The sequence below is a fragment of the Patella vulgata genome, chromosome 1 (genome assembly GCF_932274485.2).
Source record: "Patella vulgata chromosome 1, xgPatVulg1.2, whole genome shotgun sequence".
Taxonomy (NCBI): domain Eukaryota; kingdom Metazoa; phylum Mollusca; class Gastropoda; family Patellidae; genus Patella; species Patella vulgata.
Genome location: NC_065879.2, coordinates 70,331,754 through 70,354,870, shown reverse-complemented (window position 1 = coordinate 70,354,870; position 23,117 = coordinate 70,331,754). Strand labels below are relative to the sequence as shown.

General features: G+C 36.5%; 2 protein-coding genes across 5 annotated transcripts in view; one reads left to right on the top strand and one right to left on the bottom strand.

Moving 5' to 3' along the window:
* Positions 1–21,009, top strand: part of LOC126827504 (cadherin-related hmr-1-like) — a 92,929-nt gene extending 71,920 nt beyond the window's left edge. For 3 of the 4 annotated variants that reach the window (XM_056099867.1, XM_056099886.1, XM_050556959.2), the window contains 6 exons: positions 1,596–1,783; positions 2,738–2,979; positions 6,423–6,637; positions 16,995–17,328; positions 18,446–18,801; positions 19,581–21,009. In XM_056099867.1, coding sequence (XP_055955842.1) covers positions 1,596–1,783; positions 2,738–2,979; positions 6,423–6,637; positions 16,995–17,328; positions 18,446–18,801; positions 19,581–19,651 — 1,406 coding nt within the window. In that variant the 3' untranslated portion in view covers positions 19,652–21,009. Of the gene's footprint in view, positions 1–707; positions 891–1,595; positions 1,784–2,737; positions 2,980–6,422; positions 6,638–16,994; positions 17,329–18,445; positions 18,802–19,580 lie in introns of all 4 variants that reach the window. The other variant, XM_050556948.2, reaches the window with a different exon arrangement.
* LOC126827616 (innexin unc-9) lies at positions 7,682–12,134 on the bottom strand. Its single transcript, XM_050557079.2, has 3 exons — positions 12,004–12,134; positions 10,777–10,978; positions 7,682–9,971 (listed from the first exon to the last, which is right to left on the bottom strand). Coding segments are annotated over exons 1-3 (1,269 nt in total). The 5' UTR covers positions 12,006–12,134; the 3' UTR covers positions 7,682–8,906.
* Positions 21,010–23,117: the final 2,108 nt, after the last annotated feature.

Sequence of the window (23,117 nt, the reverse complement as noted above, 5' to 3'; positions counted from 1 at the left end):
ATTATCCAGTATCTTTGAACAAGTCAAGTAAGGGTTGCGCCCCTTCCCACGATATAGCATTAATATAAACAATAAGAAAAATTAAGAGGGTTGGAAATCGAACTGGCAATGCAATCAAATGGATTTTCATAGGTGTCAACATCTTGTTTTAGGACTAGTTACCCATATAGACTTTGTTTATGGACACAGCTCACCAATTATGCTATTTTTAGTCTTTCTCCCCCTTTCTCTTTTTCACCCTTTTGCATGACGATCTGTGTTGACATTTTGGTATAGAATTGGAGAAAAGGGTTTGAGATTTTGAGCGGAAGGATACAACAGTAAAGAGGTTAGTTAGATTCAAAAGTAGAGCGGAGAATTGCATGTTTACTTGTCTCTACTTTCGATGAACCTCGTACGTGCTTTTGGGCAAAAGGTTGCCACATGTTGCTCCATCTGTGGTAGAACGCGTTCTACCCAACGAACATTTGGGGAAAAGTTAGAGCCGGTCTAAGAGACGAGAATTAATATTAAAGTCAATGGGGAAATCACTGGTGATCTGTGGCCTTATGATAATGTAAAAGACCGGGATCATCTAGCCAATGACTTGTTATTCTCAAATGTTGTCAACGCGTCCAGACTAATATTCGCAGAGACTAAATTTGTTTTTAAATTTTCAAATTTGTTTCAAGACGTCACAACATTTATATGGTTTTAAATTTCTTTAGGCTCTAATGTTAAACGTGTGCTTACGGACTGGAATAGAAGCATAGTATTACCAGAGAACAGTCTTGTAGAATTACCCATAACAGATGGTCTGGCAGCAGGGGGTACATGTGTCGTGACTATAGATCCGGCTAGATATCTAGAACGTCTAGATACTACCACACATTGCCCCACTGGTTCTCCGAGTAAGTCTCTATTTTCAAATTATATATCATTTTGTTTGATGAAGACGAGAGAACTCTCATCTAAACGTCGCTAGAAATAAACTTCTAATTACATAATTGTGTCATGTATTAATTCATTCGGTTACTAAGTGCCGCTTAAGCAATATATAAACTTGTTTGGTCTTTAGCTTAAAGGGCACAGGTGACAAATGGCCATGCTTTCGGTGTTCAGCACTTTCTTTTGTCAGCTTACTACCATACGTAACTAATATAACATTCCAAAAGTAAATGGTAGCTAGCTCTGATGGATCTGTTTATCAGATTGTTTACTACCATGCTCGTGCTATCTTTACCTTAAGGGATACATTGTCTATCTTATGCTATTTAGTACTTTCTGTTGTCGGCTGATTATGTGATATATGATACGTTCTTTGGTCAGCTTATAACCATGGTCGTGGTAGACGATACTTTTGTTTTGTCAGCTTATAACAATGCTCGTGCTATTTTGTCTGCATATTACTATGCCCGAGCTACACGATACGTTCTTTTCAACAGTTAATTACAATGCTCGTGCAACACGATACGTTCTTTTTTTTTCAAGATTATTGCCATCTAGGACTACACGATGCGTTCTTTCTTGCCAAGCTTATTACCAAGCTACTGCTACACGATAAGTTCCTGTTCAATCTCATTATCATCTAGATGCACGTACTTTCTTTTTTCCAGCCAGGATAGTAACGAGAACAGGTGAAACATTTGATTTTGAGAATGATCCACCTGTTAATATATCCTTAGTGTTTGACAATGGTAATTGTCCTTCTGAACCAAGGTGGATATACGTCCAATGGAGTGATGTCCCAGAGAAACCTGTGTTAGAGCTAGACAAAAAGGAGTATACTACAGACGAAGGATGGGTAGGCAAAAACGATTTCTTTTGTCAAGGACTTTGAATAGTGTTTTGTGACGCCGTACACAGTTCCGTGTATAGATAATGTGAAAGTACGGAGCCCCTTAAGTGCACGATTCCACTCTTATAAAATTATGCACGAAAAAATTATATAAGAGTGGAATCGTGCACTTAAGGGGCTCCGTATGAAAGCTATGGTCATGCTGTTTAAAGTTTCTGACCTTTTATGTTCATGACACACGAGAACCTATAAATTTTAATGGATTCCCGATAATCATTTTTAGAGTTATTACTCTGGATCTCTATATCGGCGTACCCGAGACGTTATTTTCCAATTTGTATGCTATATTCGGACCAGATCTTGGATCTGTGGAGGGTCTCCACATTTTAGGCTGCCCGCTGGTAGACATATATTATGTTTATAGTGCCACCAGTTCGTCAGGAAATGTGCGATTATTCATTTACTAGTGGTTGTCTTTAAAAAGACTTGACTGGGATCGTACCTTGATTGAAGTTTGAAATGAGCAATATAACTATTTTATTTAACTTGTGTTCCTCGCCCACAATATACCTCAGAATGTGCCAAATCCATTCTATGTTTCAAATTTGGGTGGGGAGCGGCTTCACGCCCTATTGTAACATATGCGTTTGTTTTATTAATCCAGCCCCTCCCCTCCATAAACTTTACGTTGTGTTTTGGGCTATTTGTTAATACAGTTGGAATTCAATTGCTGTTCGGACAATTTCACTACTAGAATACTGTATGACTATGTTCGTCTTCATGAGCCAAGTTGGATCAGACAAGTAGGATTTTAAACCCCGTGTAATCCATTCATTCTATTGCATTATTTCATAGTTTGTTTAAGGAAAGTTGGAAATTATAATTAACTTGTCAATATATACAGTCTGTGTTATTTTGTGAGCTGTATTAAACTATTTTCCATTTAATTTTTGTTTTAAGGTCCAAGTTCAGCCGGAATATAAAATAAAAGACGATGATTTTAATGAGAAACATACCTACTCGTTTGTTGATGATAGATTACAGCCCGACTTCCGGATTGAACCCGCTACAGGAAAGATATTCACCCCAGAATACTTTAATTTTGAATGTATTCCAGATAAGGATGTGTTTGATTTCGAGGTACGAGTTACAGACAAGGACGGGAACATGTCAAATGTTGTTCCAGTCACCATCAAACTAAAGTAAGCGTCCATGTATATTTGTATCCTTCATAGGCATTTAGAACAATTACTTTTTTATTTGGGCGACGTTTCGAAGAATATATTTTCTCTCAACGTTTTCAAACAATACTCTTGGAAACGCCGCCCAAATAAATTAGTAATTGCTCTTACAAAAGTATGTGTTACAGTTTATACTTCTGTATTAAAACAGAATTAAAATTACCCTTCTTTAGTCTAAACCCCCGCCACCAACACCCCACCCCAACCCCCATCGCAGCCTTCTTGAAATTGTGACCTCATTGTTAAAAATTAGAGCCATGTCAAAGAACGAGCATGACAAGTTTCATGTCGGTCGTACTCAAATTTACAGAGCCTCGGGCTTTTTTTTAATTAAAGAACGTCTCCCAAAAAGCAATAAGAAAGACAAGAAAAACATTACCAACTCCATCTAGAACAACACAGTGAGTTTCGTCTAGTTGCGATCATGAACGGCTGATTCAGGTTTCAAGCAAACTCTCCACAAGACAAAAACAAACTAGGTCATTCTGGGACTAACATATGGTTCAATTGTATTTCAATATTTCACTTGCGCGTAGGGGTTTCTAGCAGTGGGAGGAAACCAGAGAACCTGGAAAAAACCATTAGGTTGGACAGGCGACCAGACTCGACTAGTCTCGGTCACCCGGAACTTCCCAGTCTTCAACGTACGGGAGGGTCTGGGTCTGTTGTCAACATTTCACAAAACGGGAGTTTGTTTCTTATGTGGATGAGTATCTAGTAAATTTCGTCGAGTCAAGTAAGAGTTACGTCCCTTCCGGAAATAAATTCCATAATTCATGCATTATTATAAGGACTCAGACTAGCAATTATTTGCCCATTGACTTCAATGTTAAATGGCTGTAACATCACAGGCTGTAGCTTTTTGCTGAACATTCCGTTGGTTCCAATCTTTATAGGCACAATGGGGACAACATTTGGCAATCTCGTCATAATTTTGTAGGGGGTTGACCATTTAGATTTTTTGCTACGCGGATTTGAAGTTGACTGGGGTGAAAATCTCACTTCCGACACAATGATTGCTCTGCAGAAGGGCACTTTACACCCCCTATCCCTCCGCTGTAATATCATCAGTACTACCCAAAACTGCTATGAAATTGCAAATTTGATCCCTTTTCTCCAATTCTAGACCAAAAAGTCAACCCAAAAATGCAGGAAGAGGGGAGAAAAAAATTAAGGGAAAAATTGTCTATTTATAACTAGCACTACATTCGTGAAATAAGGGGAAATAATTACTAGTCTTAGTCCATAATCAAACATGAATCGTGACGATGGATTAATTTAAATAAAAGACATAGATATGGTCCACGAAGAGAGAAATTTTAGAATAAATAAAATTAAGAGTGTTGACATTGAACTAGCAATGCAAATGGATTTTCTGAAATGGCAATTCCTATATTAATTTTATGTGTTTCGACGTCTTGTTTTTAGGGCTAGTTGCTATTATTCTCGGCTAGATCTATTTCCCAAGGCCACCTCCATATTTCGTCAAGGTCGCTAAAATCTAAATAAGGTTAGGGCACATGGTTGTTTATGAGATTGTGGGTTAGGTTTAAGAATTTGGGCGAGAGGTTAAGTCTCCACATAAGCACTGATATAGGACGATTAAAAAATTAGGTCGTGATATTTCCTAGTTTTATAAAAATACATGCAATACATTAGATTTATATAGAAAGGTAATTTCACTGTTTTGGTGGCGCTGATGGTCTTGCTTCTGGTATTTTTGTTTCTGAAGAAAAAAGAATAAATCTGAGGCTCTCGAGTGAGAGCCACATTAGTGTGTTTCTTACTAGAGGTGACTTTAAGAAATAGATATAACCAAGGGGAAATCAACGATTTTCAACAAGGTTTCCATAAATCTTAAATATATATTGATAAATAATCCCCTCTGTAAGACATGCAAAAAAATTTTTGTAAGCGAGAAATCAATTTTTATTATAACCAGAGCAGAAGTGATGTAGTTGGTTCAACACGCTCACTGGTCTCTGTAGTAAGCGTACAGATTTGGCATAAGTTTGCTGCTGTATTTTGTTCACGCGTCGTCGTTTGGATAAGAATCCGACTAAAGGAACTGTTTATTTGGATATTATAAATATGGAATTGTTGGGGGTGTTAACGTTTAATACGTAAATCCGACGAGTACATTCACTCATAAATAAGAGTACGTTGTGGACCAATTCACGCCACGCGGCTAAGTGTTTACATCACGTGGTTTGTTTGACACTCGGCAAGTGAGAGATATTTCGTCTGCTTGAAAATATTTGTGCGTGCTGAGTCTGTTGACAGTGTTTTTATTTATTTCAACGGACTTGTGGCACATATATATTCAAATAAAAATATAAATTTCCAAAGTATGTCAACGTCAGACACCAACGTATCGAAATGTATGATATCGCTTCGACAATATGTGCCAAAATGCACTATATTATATGTCTCCCATAATTTTGGTCTGTTTATGTTGAAAAACACTGTCAGCAAGCACAAAAACATCGAAGCAGACGAAATACTTGTCGCTTGCAAGATGTCAAACAAACCACGCGATGTATTAACAATTGGCCACATGGCGTGAATTTATGGCGGTATATAATAGCCCGTTCAGACGCTTATTTTTAAACTAGTTCATAATCGCTGGGGTTTTTAAGACAGCATCGTGTTGCGTTCACACGTACTATAAGCCAAACCAGTTTAACTATTCTGACCTCTTCGGTCGGAGGTTAGAGTTAACTGCGCATGGGTAGCTTCACATTCTTTATTCGGTTCTCGCACGCTTTCGATAACATTGGCAAGCTGGAGCTGGGGTTTTTAAGCCAACCCGTTCATGAACCAGTTTAAAAAAAAAAGCCTTCTCGAAGACAGGTCGCGAGCAGGGGTTTTTAAACTGGTTTATTTGCCCCACATTTGCGTTCAGACGCTTAAGTTAAACTGGTTTAACGATCCCCGGGGTTTTTAAACTAGTTCAACTTAAGCGTCTGAACGGGCTATTAGATTCAAAATTCTAACGTTCTTTCGTATAACTTCTAACTTCTGTTCATGTAATTTTTAACTTCTATTCATGTAATTTCTAACTTCTATTCATGTAATTTTTAAATTAAGACAATGTATAATCCAACTTTTTTATTTGTTCAGTGTAAATTTTAATATATATTAATATATATATAAGATTTGTGGAAACCTTGTTGAAAACCGTTGGTCTTCGCCTTTACTGAAAGACCATGTGGTTTCACCCACACGCGTTAAACTACTAGACATATGCCCCCCCCTCTCTATATCCACAATAAGGGAAAAAAGAAGCGAACGTACTGATTAAACATAGATGGTCTCAAAATGACCAAAGTAAAGCATTGGTGTTACCTTATAGAATTTGACTACGTATTAAGATTAACATGTCCCTTTGATTCTTTTTCTAGTGATATAAATGACAAGAGACCTTATCATGAACCATTTTCAAGAACGTACACCTTCACAGATTGCGCACAACCTATCAGACTTGCTACTTTGCGCTCTATAGATGACGACTGTAGAAAGGACACGAATGGCAAAACAGAATTTATTCCTTCCAAAACTAGCAGTTTAACATTGAACGCGCAAGGTGAACTTGATCTTGTTCAAGCTCCTGTGGCAGGTAGGTAACTGGTCTCTACCATACTGACTGTCCTGGCCAATCGAAACCCATAATTTTAAGTTCTCTCAACGAAAGAAGTTGGATACGTTTGCTACCCACGGTCGCATACCCTAGTCACTGTAACGCTTGATAGACGGTTGTATACAAATTGATTTAGCAAAAGTAAACAATTGAAAACAAGAAAATATGATTGAGGCAACTCCGTGCCACGTTATATTTTTCATAGACCTAGCCTAGACCGCAACAGAAAGAAAGTGCTTATATTTTAATCCCGTCCTCAACATACAGACGAATCCAGACTTTAGGGTCTATATCAACATGGGCCCCAAATACTATTCAACTACAAATTATGCTTATAAAGTTTATTATTATAACTGTTCAACAGTTTGAGTTACATGTTTACGACATACACACTAACACAGTTAGTTACCGTAACTCTACAGTTTACAATGTCAACTCTCCTATTCAGGCAGGATGGTTAACCGCCGAAAACTACTGTATACTATTTATAGACAATATCGAGAAAACATAAAGGCTAGACTGCCTAGCACACACTGCCTACCCGAAAAATCCCAATGAACTTTCTCGGCCAACACCGGGTTTAAACACAATGCATTCAATAAAATCAGTTTCTTTTAGTCTGAATTAATAAAGTGATACTGCAGAGTGGACATTGAAGACTCTGGTGTGGACGTCCGAGTCTTGCAGGTGATACTTGCAATAACACGTAAGAGGGCGCGGAGTAAAGAGTTACACTGCTTAGTCCACTGATAAGAAACTGAAGCACCGCCAGAGATGGGTGTAAAATCCGATGAACACAAACTATGCCATTTTTTAGCAGTGGGTGGACCCAGGACCCAGAAAAAAACTCATGAGGTTAAATAGGCGACCCTTCGCGTTGTCACGTACAAATCAGTCACGATGATAGACCTTAGAATCTAAAGCGTACATACATTACCTAACTGTGATAAAGCTTGTTACCAGTGGTTCAGCAATTCAATTTTAAGACAGTTACTTTTTTTTTACATTATAAAACAAAACACCTTTTTACATATTAAAATTTAATAACAAACATATAAACAACAATAATAATACTTTTGATAGACAAGTATGTGTATATAGATATAAAAAATAAGTCTATAAAGTATATAAAAATGCATACAAAAACTGATTATTTTTCTTTGATGTGTATGTTAATATCGGGCCAAAAACCAATACAACAGAATACTATATATATGAAATTATTAGGACTTATGGTGGGATATAACGCGGAAAGAATCTTTAAAATTTCATGTAAATCTTTCTTTTGAATATAAAATGGAGATTAAATTGGGTGGATATATCCGTTTAAAATGACTAGTCATCCTGTTAGTACATGTAGCTAAAAATAATACAATAACAAGATGGTCGTATTGCGTGAGAATCCCAATCTGGATTTATAATTACAATCAAGAATCATTGTTTAAGAGTAGTGATATTTGATATCCTATTGTTACATGAATTCATACAATGAAGAATCAACGATATCATTACAAGTTTGACCGAATATATACGAACCCGGATGCGGCGCCACCCGGATTTGGTTCAATCAAATACACCCTTATTTACCAATTGTCAAACAAAATTTTATAAAGAAAATCACAAGAGATAATATTCTTAAAGGTTGTGGAGTAACCCAGATAGTAAATATAACAGTTAACAAATTATAATTCTTTGGGACTACTTTCGCTCATCTTTAAAAGGACATTGGCGCTTTTTACACCTTCCAAAATAATGTTAAGTTTGACATGATTTGACTAGTTACATTTGGGGTGTTCGGAGTAAAATTGTTGTATGCATAATTTGAGATAAATATGTCAAACCATCGCTGATATACCGACGTTTCAACCTTTAATTAAGGGACTGTTGTATCAAGTTTTGGTGGTGTTTAATGAGTTAACAACTACTCTAAATAGTTCACTAAATATGATATTGTTTACATTAAATTATTTTTTATTTTCTTGGTCCCAGTTATAATGCCTCTTTACAGTCAATAATCTGACTAATGAAATGAACATTTGTCATCACTATGCCTAGTACTAGAAGAGTAACAACATGTTTTCAGGTACAATTATTTTTAGGGGTGGGGGTATTGCAACACATTTGTGAATAGTCTATACAAACTGGGCATACGTGACCTCATACCTTCATTATGCTTTATTTTCCAAGCGTGGATATTGCAGTGTTTGTCTGCGATATCACATCTGGAACAGGTCAAAAGGTTTTACTATCAGTGAAGTTGTTCCTTAAGGGGTAATGCACCAATTGTGTCTATGGGGTTTTCTTGAATATTAGGATACAGGGGTTTGGTTAATTCATCCTTTTTGCAAAAGTTACTGGCTACAAACAAGGCCCATAACTCTTTAATAAGATCCATCATGACCAGGGGCGTAGAATTGTTGCATACCACGCGCAATAAAAAGACACCATCGTCTCGTAAAAAGACGTCAATAAATTGTGATACTTGAGCTTCATGTTGTGAAACGTCAATGCACGCGGAGAGATATTTTTCAACGTAATCCTTTCGATTTTTTCTAAAAACAACTTTGTATAGCCAGCGAAGAAAACTGTAACCATTCGCCATGGCGAGGAAAAACATCCAAAACCAAATAAATATATAGATCTTTTCGGTAAACAGATTTATAGGAAGAACACACTGGGTTGTGTGGGGCTGCACATTTGTCATTTGCCTAACATAAAAGTCACAGAATGTGATTTTTGGAAAGAATTCGGAATCTTTGATTTCTCCCACATCTCGCAAGTGGCGGATAACTTCAATGCCATACATACTAAAATCGTCCGATAAAAATGTGTTTAACATATAAAACTGAGCCACGACATTAACAAAATAAAGTAGTTTGGTAAACATGTATAATCCAACAAGGTAGGTTCCGTTCCTGAGTCCAAGAAAAAATAAGATGACGCTAAACCGACTTATCTTACTGCGCAGGCGTGAAAAAACGTTGTAACGATGCTCTCGTTTGTAGATCAGCCATCGTGAGATGCACGTTGCTAGGTTTTTGATTTCGGTATCCCTCGATTCCATATCCCCGATCTGAGTATTTTCCGCTAGCTGACCAATCTTTTCGATATTTATTCCCGATAGTTCATTAAGAACTTTCCAGAAGACGTTGGGTAGTTTGAATAGTAGAATCTGGAACATAAGTATGACAGGAACCCATTGATAATATTTAATGCTGGTCATCTGACGTTCTTTCTCATCTTGTGGTATAATTCCATCCCAACTGACTTTATACGTGTTCTGTATCCAGCAATAACTGTGTATGTAACTTTTCTGAAAGAAAACCCATCATTAGATTTATCTTTATTAATATAATACGATTGTTGCTTGGTTCCAATTACGTGACTATAGTCTTGACTTTGCTATGCCGGAAAGCAATAATCAATGTTTTGACCTACATTTCCTTCCATGACAACAAACCGGAAATAAAAGTTAAATGTGTGGTGAATGGTGGAGTTAAGCTGAAGATAACACATGACACAATTATATGGGATTCGCGTTACTTAGAAATTAATTTGCGGTGATGTTTCGAGCAAAGATATAAAACTTCTAAGTAACTTGTATTCCATATAATTGTTGATTATCCATTATTTAATTAATTTATCAAATGATGACCCTGTTTCAATCTATTGAAAATCGCGAGCATCAGATGTTCTAGAGACTTGATTATGGTCTTGACATGTTAGTAAATGTCTAATTAATAATTTATATAACATTTGAGGTCAAAAGAACGGCCTGCAATAGGTAGATTTAGCTCTTATACATAATGCATCTTTAAACCCTATTCTCAACACCCCCTTACATTATGCATCTTTAAACCCTATTCTAAACACCCCCACCCCACGTACATAACATTCATTTTAATGGCTACATGTTAACGTAAAGTATGCCCATTTGAAGTTTACATTAGTTTATATTGGTTTTGACTCGCCGTTTGTATGCGTCTGTGAACATTTGAAATATGTTAAAATAGGCATTCATACGTTCAAAGGCAAATTATAGTCCACATTGTGCACTTACGGTGGGAATACATGTATAAGCCCTCGATGTCAAATATATACACTTATAAATATCTTACATGTGAGTCTTTGTATTCGTCGCTCAACCAACAGTTGATTGGATCACCAGCAAATTGTCTTGTTGTCACAAATATGGCGAATAAGCTAAATATCGAAACCGTGATCACGTGATTTAACCTGTCAACAAAGTCGTCATCTTGGGGTGCGTTTATTCCGGTTAATTTGGCTACGGATCCAAAAACGGAACCAATAGCTCCTAACCTGTAAAGAACATACATGAATTTAATGAATATGGAATTTACTATAAACATATGAATGCATTAAATAAATAATCCGATATATTCTATTACATCTGATATTTTCTTTTTGATAAAAGCCGTAATAGGTCAATGATTTCGGAAGTGATAGTATAAATGATCAATCTGGTTAAAACACAGATCCTATTTCGATTCGTTTTTATAGTTCAAAATTTCGTTTTACTTGTCTTTACTACACTTGTAGTGTAGGCCATCGAAAGTATAAAAAAACGAAACGAAATATAGATCTGTATTTTAATCAGATTGTATAAATGATATAGCTGAGGTAATATATACCACCAATGGTCATTTAAATTTACATTGGCTTTATTGATTTCACACGGCCATGTTTTACTCAAATAAAAAAATAAATTAATAATAGTTTTTTTGCTATTTATTATACTAATCAGGTTGTACTTCAGATTTATTTTAAAATATCGCGCTTTTGCACAACCAAGGCATTTTCGATTAGATGTAATTAAAAATAACTATTTATATTTTAATACTATCAGAGAAAATGTCCGAAACCAAAACAAAAACCAAAACCAAAACAAAAAAACCTCACAAAGACGGCAGTTATTATTATTTGTTTTAAATAGAAAACGAAACCCCATGGTTTAGGGAAGTTTCTTTTGGTGGTGGTGATGGTGTGTGTGTGTGTGTGTAGGGGGGGGATTAAGTTTAGGAACAACTTATAGCCTATATAAAATATAATATATATATATAAATATATGATGAGTTAAAAGAGAGAGAGAGAGAAATGGGGTTTAACGTCCACTCGACACAAACTAGGTCATTTCGGGACTAACATATGGTTTAATTTTATTTACATTATTCGCTTGCGCGTAGGGCTCTTTAGCAGTGGGAGGAAACCGGAGGACCCGGAGAAAACCCACGAGGTTGGACAGGCGACCCTACTCCTTGTCACGTACAACCGGGGATTCGAAGATGAGTTAAAAATCTAAGCACAAAATAAAATGAAACACTTACATCGCTTGATAATTTTAAACTAACAGATAATATAAACGACTTCTCTGTCCCAGTGGTTTTCTTTAAATGGAGAATGACTTATTTCAAACAGGATTTTCACAATAGAGTTTGCACCCGTTAAATACGTATTAAGTCACGTGATATAAGTATGTCGCAAGATACGGGAGTGTCATATTATTGTAATAGAGCTTTTACTATCCAGTATATCGCGTATGACGAAATAGTGGAATTTTAGACGGATACCGACTGAGACAAAGTAATGTTATACACGATTGGCTGCCGTTTAAAGTGAGGGTGTCTACATGAAATGTTTTGCAGAGAGATGAGGTTTAACGTCCACTCGACACAAACCAACCTAGATCATTTCGGGACTAACATATAGTTGAACGCAGCAACCTTCATAGCAATCTTTCTTAAAAGGTTGTTGAAAGTTTGGGATTGAAATATCTTCATTAGTCACAGATATATCTGAGTCACATTTAGATATATCTGTGACTAATGAAGATATTTCAATCCCAAACTTTCAACAACCTTTTAGGAAAGATTCTTGTAATGTAAGTTCCTATGGAACACTTCTGTATGTTAGAAATCATATCATATGTAATCGTAGGTTACATTTAGAACATGATAATATTGAGGCCAAATGGATAGAAATTACTCCTAAACACTCTAAACCATTATTACTTTCTAATATTTATCGTAATCCCTCTTCCTTATCTTCCTGGAATACTGACTTCTCATTTATGATAGAAAAAGCATGGAATTCTCACTGTGAGATACTATCATTAGGAGATTTAAATATTGACTTATTACATAATCATAATAAATCATGGACCGATCTTCTTGAAATATATGGTCTACATCAAATTATTAGGTCACCTACTAGAATTACTTCTTCCTCTAAATCACTAATTGATCATATATTTGTATCTGAAACTGAACATGTCAAAGAATCTATTGTTCCTTCAATACTCAATATCAGACCATTTCCCTATTTGTTTTACTTGGCAAAAGAAAGGTGTAAAATTCCCAAATCTTCACATACTAATATTACTTATCGCTCATTTAAACATTTTAATAATGATTTATTCCTCTATGATTTACAACGGGCTCCATATAATTCTATATATGATCACTGTGATCCTAATACTGCACTAGACAACTGGTATGATATTACACAGCCCATTATTAATAAACATGTCCCTTTAAAAACCAAACGAGTCAAAAATGTTCATAAACCTGATTGGATAACCCCTGAAGTGTTTCATTATATTCATGAACGTGATTTTCATAAGAAAAAAGGCAATACTCTGCAATTTAAACATTTTCGTAATAAAGTTAAATCTCTTATTCGTAGTAATAAAAGCAAATGTCTTGAATTATTAGTCACTGATCGCAAAAACAGTAAACAAATTTGGAAAGCCATCAATACTGCTAATTCTGAGGGTAAATCTCATGATTGTTCTTCCATTCTTGTTGCCCCTGATATTTTTAATGCTCATTTTGTTAATGTTGCAAAGTCCATTATACCTAGTCCATCAAATCGTTTAGATCGTTTTACCTCTATTGTGATATCTACATTTGTATCTAATCATCTTGAAAACAATACCTTGTGTCATCTTCCCTACATATCAAAATGTGACGTATTCCAATATCTTCATTCTCTTGATACTTCCAAATCAATAGGATTAGATCAAGTTGGTCCTCATTTTCTTAAACTTGGTGCTCCAATTCTTTGTGATTCACTGACATTTATTTATAATCTTTGTATAGATAAGAATATTTTCCGTCCACCCTCAAACAGGCTAAAGTTCTTCCATTATATAAATCAGGTCCAAAATCCCAGCCCAATAATTATCGCCCCATATCTATACTTCAAACTATTTCTAAACCCTTGGAAAAGCATATTTGTAAACACATTAATAACTTTCTCCTGGATCACGATTTACTTTATTCTCATCAGTCTGGTTTTAGGTCCAAATTTTCTTGTCATACTGCCCTTACAAATATTGCAGAAAATGTTTATTCTGCCATTAATAAAGGTCAATACACTGGTTTAGTATTCTTTGATTTCCGTAAAGCCTTTGATATGGCCAATCACTCCCTGTTACTTGAGAAACTAAAATTATACCAAATTTCTACCAAATTATGCACATTATTAGAATCGTACTTATCTGAGCGTTATCAATGCACTCAAATTGGTGAAACCAAGTCCTCTCTTGATCTCACAACCCATGGTGTTCCTCAAGGCTCCATTCTTGGACCACTACTATTTAATCTGTTCATTAATGACCTTCCTCTAAATTTGACAGCTCAATGTGATCTTTTTGCTGATGATACCACTGTATATTCTTCTTCTACCAATTTTGATTCTCTTAACTCTACACTTCAGCCAGAAACTGATAAAATCATACAATGGTGCAACTCCAATGACATGATCATCAATGAATCTAAAACTAAATGTATGATTATTGCTTCAAAACCTAAAATAAATTCCTTATCTACACATTTGTCCATTTCTATTAATTCTACCTTCATTGAACACGTTTCTGACTTTAAACTCTTAGGAGTATATTTTGACTCTAATCTTTCTTGGGACACTCATGTAAACCATTTATGTACTATTTTAAAACAGAAAAACTTTCAACTTAGGAAAATCAAATCATTACTTCCAACTGATGTATTAAAATTATTTTATAACGCCCACTTTCAATCACATCTTGACTACTGCTCTACCATTTGGGACTCCTGTCAAATTTCTTCTCTTAATAAACTTAAAATTATCCAAAAATTATCATTTAAAATTATATTCAACAAACCTATTATTAAATATAATTCTTCTGATTCTTCATATTCCATTCTTTCAAAATCTTTAAAACTGCCTACCATTCAACAACGTCATTTAATGAATAAATATATATTTCTGTTCAAAATATTAAACTATAAAAGTCCAAATTACTTGTGTTCCTTATTTCAATTTAAAAATACTCCTTACAACTCTATAATTCTTAAATTACAAATTCCACATCCAAATTGTACTAAATTTAAACATAGTCTTAGTTATAATGGACCAGTTTTATGGAATTCACTTCCAAATAATTTAAACTCATTACATGTTCTCTCAACTTTTAAAAAATCACTGCATAATTATATCCAAAAATGTTATATAACTATTCTGTATATTTAAATTTAAACCATTATCGGTTTCTGCATTTGATGTTATTTGGAATGTAAAGAATACATTTTCATTATTCAGTTTCCTTGTATGTATAATATATGTGTATGTTTGTTTTGTCTATTGTCATTTAAGGGCAGAATTGTAAACAGGCTGCAAAGCCTAATTTTTCACCCTTTAAAAAATAAAGAACTTATTATTATTATTATTAATCCAATCGGAAATGTGTTAAGGCGAGACACGACGAGATCTCAATGTCAACGGCAAATCAAGCGATGTGATTTTTGACATAGCGGGATTTTATACAAATTAATTTCTTGAACTCCTCCTTGGAATTTACGGTATTCTAAATGGTAGTTAAATGGTATTTTTTCAACTCGATAAGTATTCCTATCCGGTAGTGACGAATTTCTCCAAATTCCCGCATGTATGAAGGATTTTAAAATTATGAAAATAAAGTTCAGGTATAATACTGTCCGAAATGATGATTAATTGTGCAGAAGTAAAAATTAAAAGAGTGTTTTAGTAGATTTGTTTTTAAATGAAAACTCGACATGTTATTTTCGGATTCACATGGGCGCGTCCGAAGTAAACAAAGACTATGTGTTGATACGCCCCAATCATCAGTTAGTAGTCTATCTATGTATGGGTTGCAAAAAAAGAGTAGCAAAAATAATATGAATTGATTTCTGTTTCCTTGTTTTTAAACTTAATACTGGTAATTGCGCGAGGGGAGGTAATTTTATTTTAGTCACGATTGTCCGGTCTATTTTTTGCCGCGGCACAGAATTCTAATGGCTTCGTGGGCGTTGTCTGTCCATCTATACACGGTCCATGGTAATATTAATGTCCTGCTATTAATAATAAATACATGATTAATGGAGTGTATATGAGGCAGGGGAGTCGCAGTGCCTCGGCGAGTAAGATGTTGGTTCTCGTGTTTAAACGCGGTGTTGGCCGAGAAATTTCATCGGGATTTTCCGGGGTGGTTTCTCCCTTATCAGTGGTGAAGGACGCAAGGCCTGCAAGGGACAACGAATAGTCGTTCGGATGGAAAAATGCCGATATCCCGTGTACACCTTGGTGTACCCGTAAAAGAACCCTTGACAGATGGAATTCGGAATTTGTATAGGCCGTAGTGCGCACAGTATGGCATATGCCCGCCTCCATCAACCCAGTCGGTGCAGGACAGTAGGACGTTAAATCCTATTTCATTTCATTTGGTGCTTGGGGCGGATACAGGCAACCGTTATATTGTCTTCGTGTTGTTAAATCCCAATCTTCATAAATTTGTTTTCTTCGGTTAGGTGTCCGAAGATCTAATTAGTGCGCTTTTAAACCACAAGGTTCGTTATCTATACTATGCCTGCCATCGATTCGAACCCATAAGCGAAAATGAATGAGATCGCCTGACTAGTAGTGTGGAGGGAATGTGCAATCCCATTATTAATGCAACAAATAGTTTACGCGCCCACCATCGAGTTAAACATATATTATGCAAGAGCTAAATCAGGTTAAAGTATTAAGCGGTGCTAGATTTTAATAGCGGGTACGTAACCCGTTTTAGGAATTCCATTGTTCATTTAGTGTATGAGTGGCTTGGTAATTGGTACGAATATTTATCCTTGCGGCTATCTATACTGGCAGTTTGATTCACTGAAATATATCTTGGACGGCTACTCTGGGGCTTGAATGACTGCAAAGATCCAAATTCTAAGGAAAAAGGTAAGATTGAACCTGTAAATAGTGGATGTGGCATAGGTCTGCGTGCTAGACGCAAAATACTTTTTATTAAGTAAGTATAATTATCTTGCAGGTCAAACAGAGGTTTTAACTGTCCAGTCGACCGATAGAGGAGAGCCACCATTAGTAAGCGAGACAGAAACCATAACTCTTCGCGGAGTTCCTTGTCCAACAACAGCTCCTCCAATTGTAGTGACCAATCTAATCCCACTACCTCCAGCTACAACTGCAGGAGCATTCGCCGGCGCGACAGCAACTGCTACCAGTTTTTTTGACAATCCGTGGAATGTTGTAGGTGCGATTCTAGGTGGCCTTCTTGGACTAGCATTACTTGGGCTGCTGGGTTATCTATTGTATAGATTTTGCGGACCATGTTGTAGCAACCTCTGCTATAGATACAGAAATCCGTAAGTTCCCTGTAAAATTGATTATAAGTAATTTTAATTTTCAGATCAAATTAATGTCAAGTCAACACGGAGATCATAACTCTTCGCGGAATTCCTTGTCTGACACCAGCTCCCTATATTGAGGTGCCTAATCCAAATAATCATGCTACAGTTGCGGAAGCATAATGCAACGACAGCAACTTCAGATTTTTGTCAAGATTCGTGATTCTAGGTGGTCGTTTAGGACCCGAATTGCTTGTCGCAGCAGATACAGAAATCTGTAATTGTGTAAATTAGTTTTATGCAAAAGCTTTGGACTTTTGTTTATATTCTAGTTTTCAATTAAAGGGACTATCCCGATTTGAACAGTCTCAAAATTAAAAGTTTGTTTACGAATGGCGTATTTACCTTGTCTCAAAATTTCAGCTCAAAATATCGAGTTGTTTGGACGTGAACGTCAAACCCGCTTATCCGGACACGTAAGTCTTTTAAGATTTCGGGTCAATTTTTTTCGTTGGGTGACCTGGTAATCGATTGCCATTCTTTTAGAGGTCTATACAGTGCATGACCCACGTGCTCTACTTGATAACGAAAGGTATATTTCACCTACACGTTATTTTTATAAAATAAAAGTCTGATTTTATCCATACACCACATAATACAGCTTAGGGCACCAGTCTCCTTGTCCAGATGAAGACTGACGGGTTTAAGTGTTTAAAAACGTATCACGTATATTGAGCTAGTTACACGGTCCTAAGATAGGGGATTTTAAGGGCTTTTAACATAAAAATTAAGCAGTTTTAATCTACAAAATATTATCGAGATTGGCCCTTTAAGCCAAATATTTTAAGAACTATACAAAAGGTTTGAAATTTAACTCAAATTTTCTTTATGCATGAATAATATTATACCAAACTCTGGTTTGTAATACATTCATCTATTTCTTCACGTCCAACGATAGCACAGAATACAATCTTGTACAGATGGTTGTGCTCCCATTCTTGGAATTATATCATAGATCTTGGCGTTATTACTACGTATGGATGCTAAACTAAACTTTTATATGTTTTCACTTCAGGAAACAAACAATTATCAGGAATTTTGTACACTTAGGTCAATGCTTTACTTGTTTTTACAGTCCTCTGAAATCTAATCAGATCAAACCCAGTAAGCTGAGTGGTGATACTGGTGGACCAGGAGCCAACAAGGGCGGCGAAGGTGGAGTGGTCGAAGAAGATGCCGGATTCGGTGAAGGCAAGAAGGCCAAAATGATCGGAGGATATCGTATCAAGTATGGCGGCTTTGTTGAAGAACACGCTGCTTTTAGTGAATCGGGATATGGCGGCGGCGGTGGTGGGTATGGGTATGGTTCGGGGGGTGGAGGAGGGGGATATGGGTATGGTTCAGCGGGAGGTGGAGATTATGGTTATGGGGGCGGTGAAGGAGTAATTGTTGGAGATGGGGATGCGAAAGTGGATGACTACTGGAAAGAACGTGAGTATGATATTTAGATATACGCTCTACAGTATTGACGTATATATATAGCCAACTGTTAGTATGGAAGCTTGGTTAACTAAGTTTTATTCTAACAATTAATGTTGTCGCATATTATACTAATCCACACATATCGCGACTACCGGTATATGTTTTATAAGATAAATGCATATGTCACATGTTTAAGTTAAGGATTTTAATTGTACAACAACGTGTTTCATTTAACTAAAGCCAGTGACATAATAATATTTAGTAATACTTAGTTCCGGTCTAATAAGTCATACGATCCTACGAAGCGTACTTTTGGTGCAGTTCTGCATCTTATCCTTTTCCGGCATAACTGTTGACAATGTATTTACTGTTTTCAATAGTTGACATCAATTATTATAATACTGTGATTGACCAGTCTTTTACCTTACTGATTAACCAGTGATATCTAATTACAAACTCTAACAATTTTAACTCACAATACTCAATATCATCAAACTCTGTATATGAGCAATGTGAAGATTTAGAGAGAGAGAGATAGAGAGAGAAATGGAGTTTAACGTTCACTCGACACTTGGGACTAACATATGGTTCAATTTTATTGCGTGTAGGGGTCTTTAGCAGTGTGAGAAAACCCACGATGTTGGACAGGCTACCCTACTCCTTGTCACGTACAGGCGAGGAATCGAAACCACGCCACTTGACTCAGTGACAGACCTTATGAACCGCTCTTCAGATTTGCACTTATGTAATAGACAACATTTTGAAATTATGTCCTGTTTTCTTTTCAGATTATATGGATAAAGATTTAGGGACCACACCCAGTAGAAAGTCGTTACCAGCAACTGTGGATAAAGCTTAGATGTTACTTAGTGCCAACATGTTTTACAAATTAATAATTATAAAAAGTTACAGACCTATTGTCCTTACTGTAGATTTATATATCGCAGTTAAAATATTTAAGACGGTGTATACATCCTATATATTTCTTATTATTTAAAGACGAATGGTTTCTTTAAGTTTAAAAAACATCCCCAATAACTGTGATATACTATACTTGCTAAGGAATGTATTTCTAACACAAGGAACGTTATTACGTATGGAATTTCATGTGATACAAGAAGACCACCGATTTAAATTCATTTGGTTTCCATGCTTTTTGAGTTACATTATCGTTATCCACTATAGAACCAAAGTATCAGCTTTAAAATGAATTATAATGTCGGTCGTATCATACCATAATATTTTGAAAGACTCTATCTACTAGTATCTTGGGGGTGGGGTGGGGGAATAGAAAGACCAATCTTCAACCCGTGTATTTAAAATAATAACACGTCTTAAATAAAAGTAACCAAGTCAATTATTTAATACAAATCTGTCAATTAGAAGTCCAAAAATAGCCCCACCCACACCTACCTTTCCAGAGAGTGTTTTGGTGGTCATGTAGTTGGGGAAAGAACCAAAAACTATTCCACTTCAATTCCAATTCCTGGATTCACGCCTGTGTCCTATAGTTGATATTATCTTGACTGAATGTTTGTCCATTAATGAGTTTGTGCATTATTAATGTTTGTCCATTGTTAACGTTTATCCATAAATAGAGTTTGTCCATTAGTAGTGTTTGTCTGTTATCAATGTGTGTTCATTAATAGTGTTTGTCCATTATTAATGTTAGTTCATTAATAGTGTGTGGGCTTTTCTGATGTTACCAACGTTAAAATGGGACTATAATAGATTCAAAAACGTATGATCCACAGCCAAACAAAAAATATATTCGATCGGTGTATGTTGTAAAAAAAATAAACATTAAACTTTGGTTGATCAGGTTCAGATTGAAGGGAGTTAAAAATTATTGCAGTCTACCTCTATTGTAAATTTACTTTTTTATCTTGTATATGATATGCTAAGAGTGTACAAGTTATATAGTCCGATAGTTGCTCCAATAAACCGAAGGTCCGATAGTCAAACGATTCGATAATCGAATACAAATATTGTGAACAAACCACAAATCGTTATAGGCCTATATAAGTTATTTCAGACATATAACAACGCCTGGCGGTGGAATATTATATTCAGTCGATGAACATTCGTATTACGCCTACTACATAAAACGGAATTTTGTAATCTTTCAGTCCACAGCAGGACCTTTAAACTATAAAAACCTCCGTACTGTAGAACCCACTAATTTGTATATTTCCTTAAATAAATTATTTTTATCTATGTGTTGAATCTTTACTGTCTAACACCCTATAGTAATATAGCATGGTTTTGCTGGTCCTTGAGTTCATAATGCTTGTTAATTCAGTGTAAGGGATGGGAGGGAATGAAATTCCACGTCTTGTCATTTCGAAACTAATGTACGGTTATGTTTTCTAGGATCAGGTGTACAATATTGCCTGGTCAGTGGTGTTACAACATGCTCTTAAACAAATTCGAGTTGTCAATGGTTGTTGTACGTGTACAAAAGTGTGGAGGGTGGGGGTGGGGTGGGGGGCTTGTCCAGGGCAAAACTTCCTCATAGCACAAAGCATGGCGCTGGTTGGTGTTAATTCATGGCTATATTGTTCATCTATCTATACTAATATTTGTGACTGTCGTTTGTCTGTCTGTCTGTCTGTCTGTTCGGAGTTGGCGGCTACACTAGGTCTGCCCCAAGTCTGAAATTTGGGGTATAGGGGTAGCTCGGACCGGGGAGTAACATAGGCCAGGTGGCGTTAGTCTACCACTTCCGGTTTCGGAGTTATGACCCCCGACCGAAGCCGGTCTGTTCGGGGTTAGCGGCTACACTAGGTTTGCCCCGAGTCTGAAATTTGGGGTAAAGGGGTAGCTCGGACCGGGGAGTAACATAGGCCAGGTGGCGTTAGTCTACCACTTCAGGTTTCGGAGTTATGACCCCCCCGAGCGAAGTCTGTCTGTTCGGGGTTGGCGGCTACATATGCCCCGAGTCTGAAATTTGGGGTATAGGGGTAGCTCAGACCGGGGAATAACATAGGCCAGGTGGCGTTATTCTACCACTTCCGGTTTCGGAGTTATGACCCCCGAGCGAAGTCTGTCTGTTCGGGGTTGGCGGCTACACTAGGTCTGCCCCGAGTCTGAAATTTGGGGTATAGGGGTATCTCGGACCGGGGAGTAACATAGGCCAGGTGGCGTTAGTCTACTACTTCCGGTTTCGGAGTTATGACCCCCGAGCGAAGCCGGGTATCCTGCTAGTTGACTAATAAAGATGACATCTGATCAAATTCAGAACCGTTTCGGAATCTTTGTTATCTTCATCTGTTCCTTTTGACTTTTACAGCATGTGAAATGAGCTCCACAAATCGAAGTTTTCTCAATAGAAGCAAGCGGGCGGAAAATAAAATTTACGAATTAGAATTAGGAACAAAACCTGTAATTATCTAGTGAATATTTCCTGTGAGTTCATGAATGTAGTTCGCCCATTTTTATAGCAATTCTTTGTTTTTTACCTTTTGTAAGACTGCAATTTGTTGTATAGAATCGAAAAAGAGTATTTGAATTTACATTTTCCGCCAGGGTTTCGTGAATATTCATATGGATCGGGAAATGCCAGATTGTAACCTGATGGCAGTAACTTTATTAAGAATGTATTTTCGCATATACTTACTATATATAAAACATTCTTCCAATAAGAATTTACATAAATATGAATTTCTCAGAATATGGATTAATAATTTTGGAAATATAAAGTTGTACTAGTTTTTTCGGATAATTATCTCCTTACATTTTTTTGAATGAAATTAAATGGGTTAAACGTCCTACTTTGCTGCACCGACTGGACTAATGAAGTTGGGCATACACCAGGAGAGAAATTCTGCCCGGACAGCACCGCAACGACCTACTCTTATTTCGAGTTCCAAACCTCAAAGTTATTTTATGAACACGCCGAGGTGTACACCCGAACAACTATGTGTTGTCTCTTGCCAGACCCTCCGCCCTACACAACTGACAAGGAGAGAGAGAGAGAGAGAGAGAGATGGGGTTTAACGTCCACTCGACACAAACTAGGTCATTTTGGGACTAACACATGGTTCAATTTTATTTCAATAATTCGCTTGCGCGTAGGGGTCTTTAGCAGTGGGAGGAAACCGGAGGACCCGGAGAAACCCCACGAGGTTGGACAGGCGACCCTACTCCTTGTCACGTACAACCGGGGAATCGACAGACCGTATGATACAGCGCGCGCGTGCTAACCATTCGGCCATCCAACCCCCCAACTGACAAGGAAGAACGACACAAGAAAATCCCGATGAACTTACTCACTGAAAAAGCGCGGCTCTTTTTTGAGAGACGTATTATATCAGTTGATTTCG

What these genes read in the sequence shown, in the direction of transcription:
- LOC126827616 (XM_050557079.2), bottom strand. An exon ending in ACGAATACAAAGACTCACAT is followed by an intron (nt 9,972 to 10,776) that starts GTAAGATATTTA and finishes GTTTTCTTTCAG; the next exon opens with AAAAGTTACATACACAGTTA.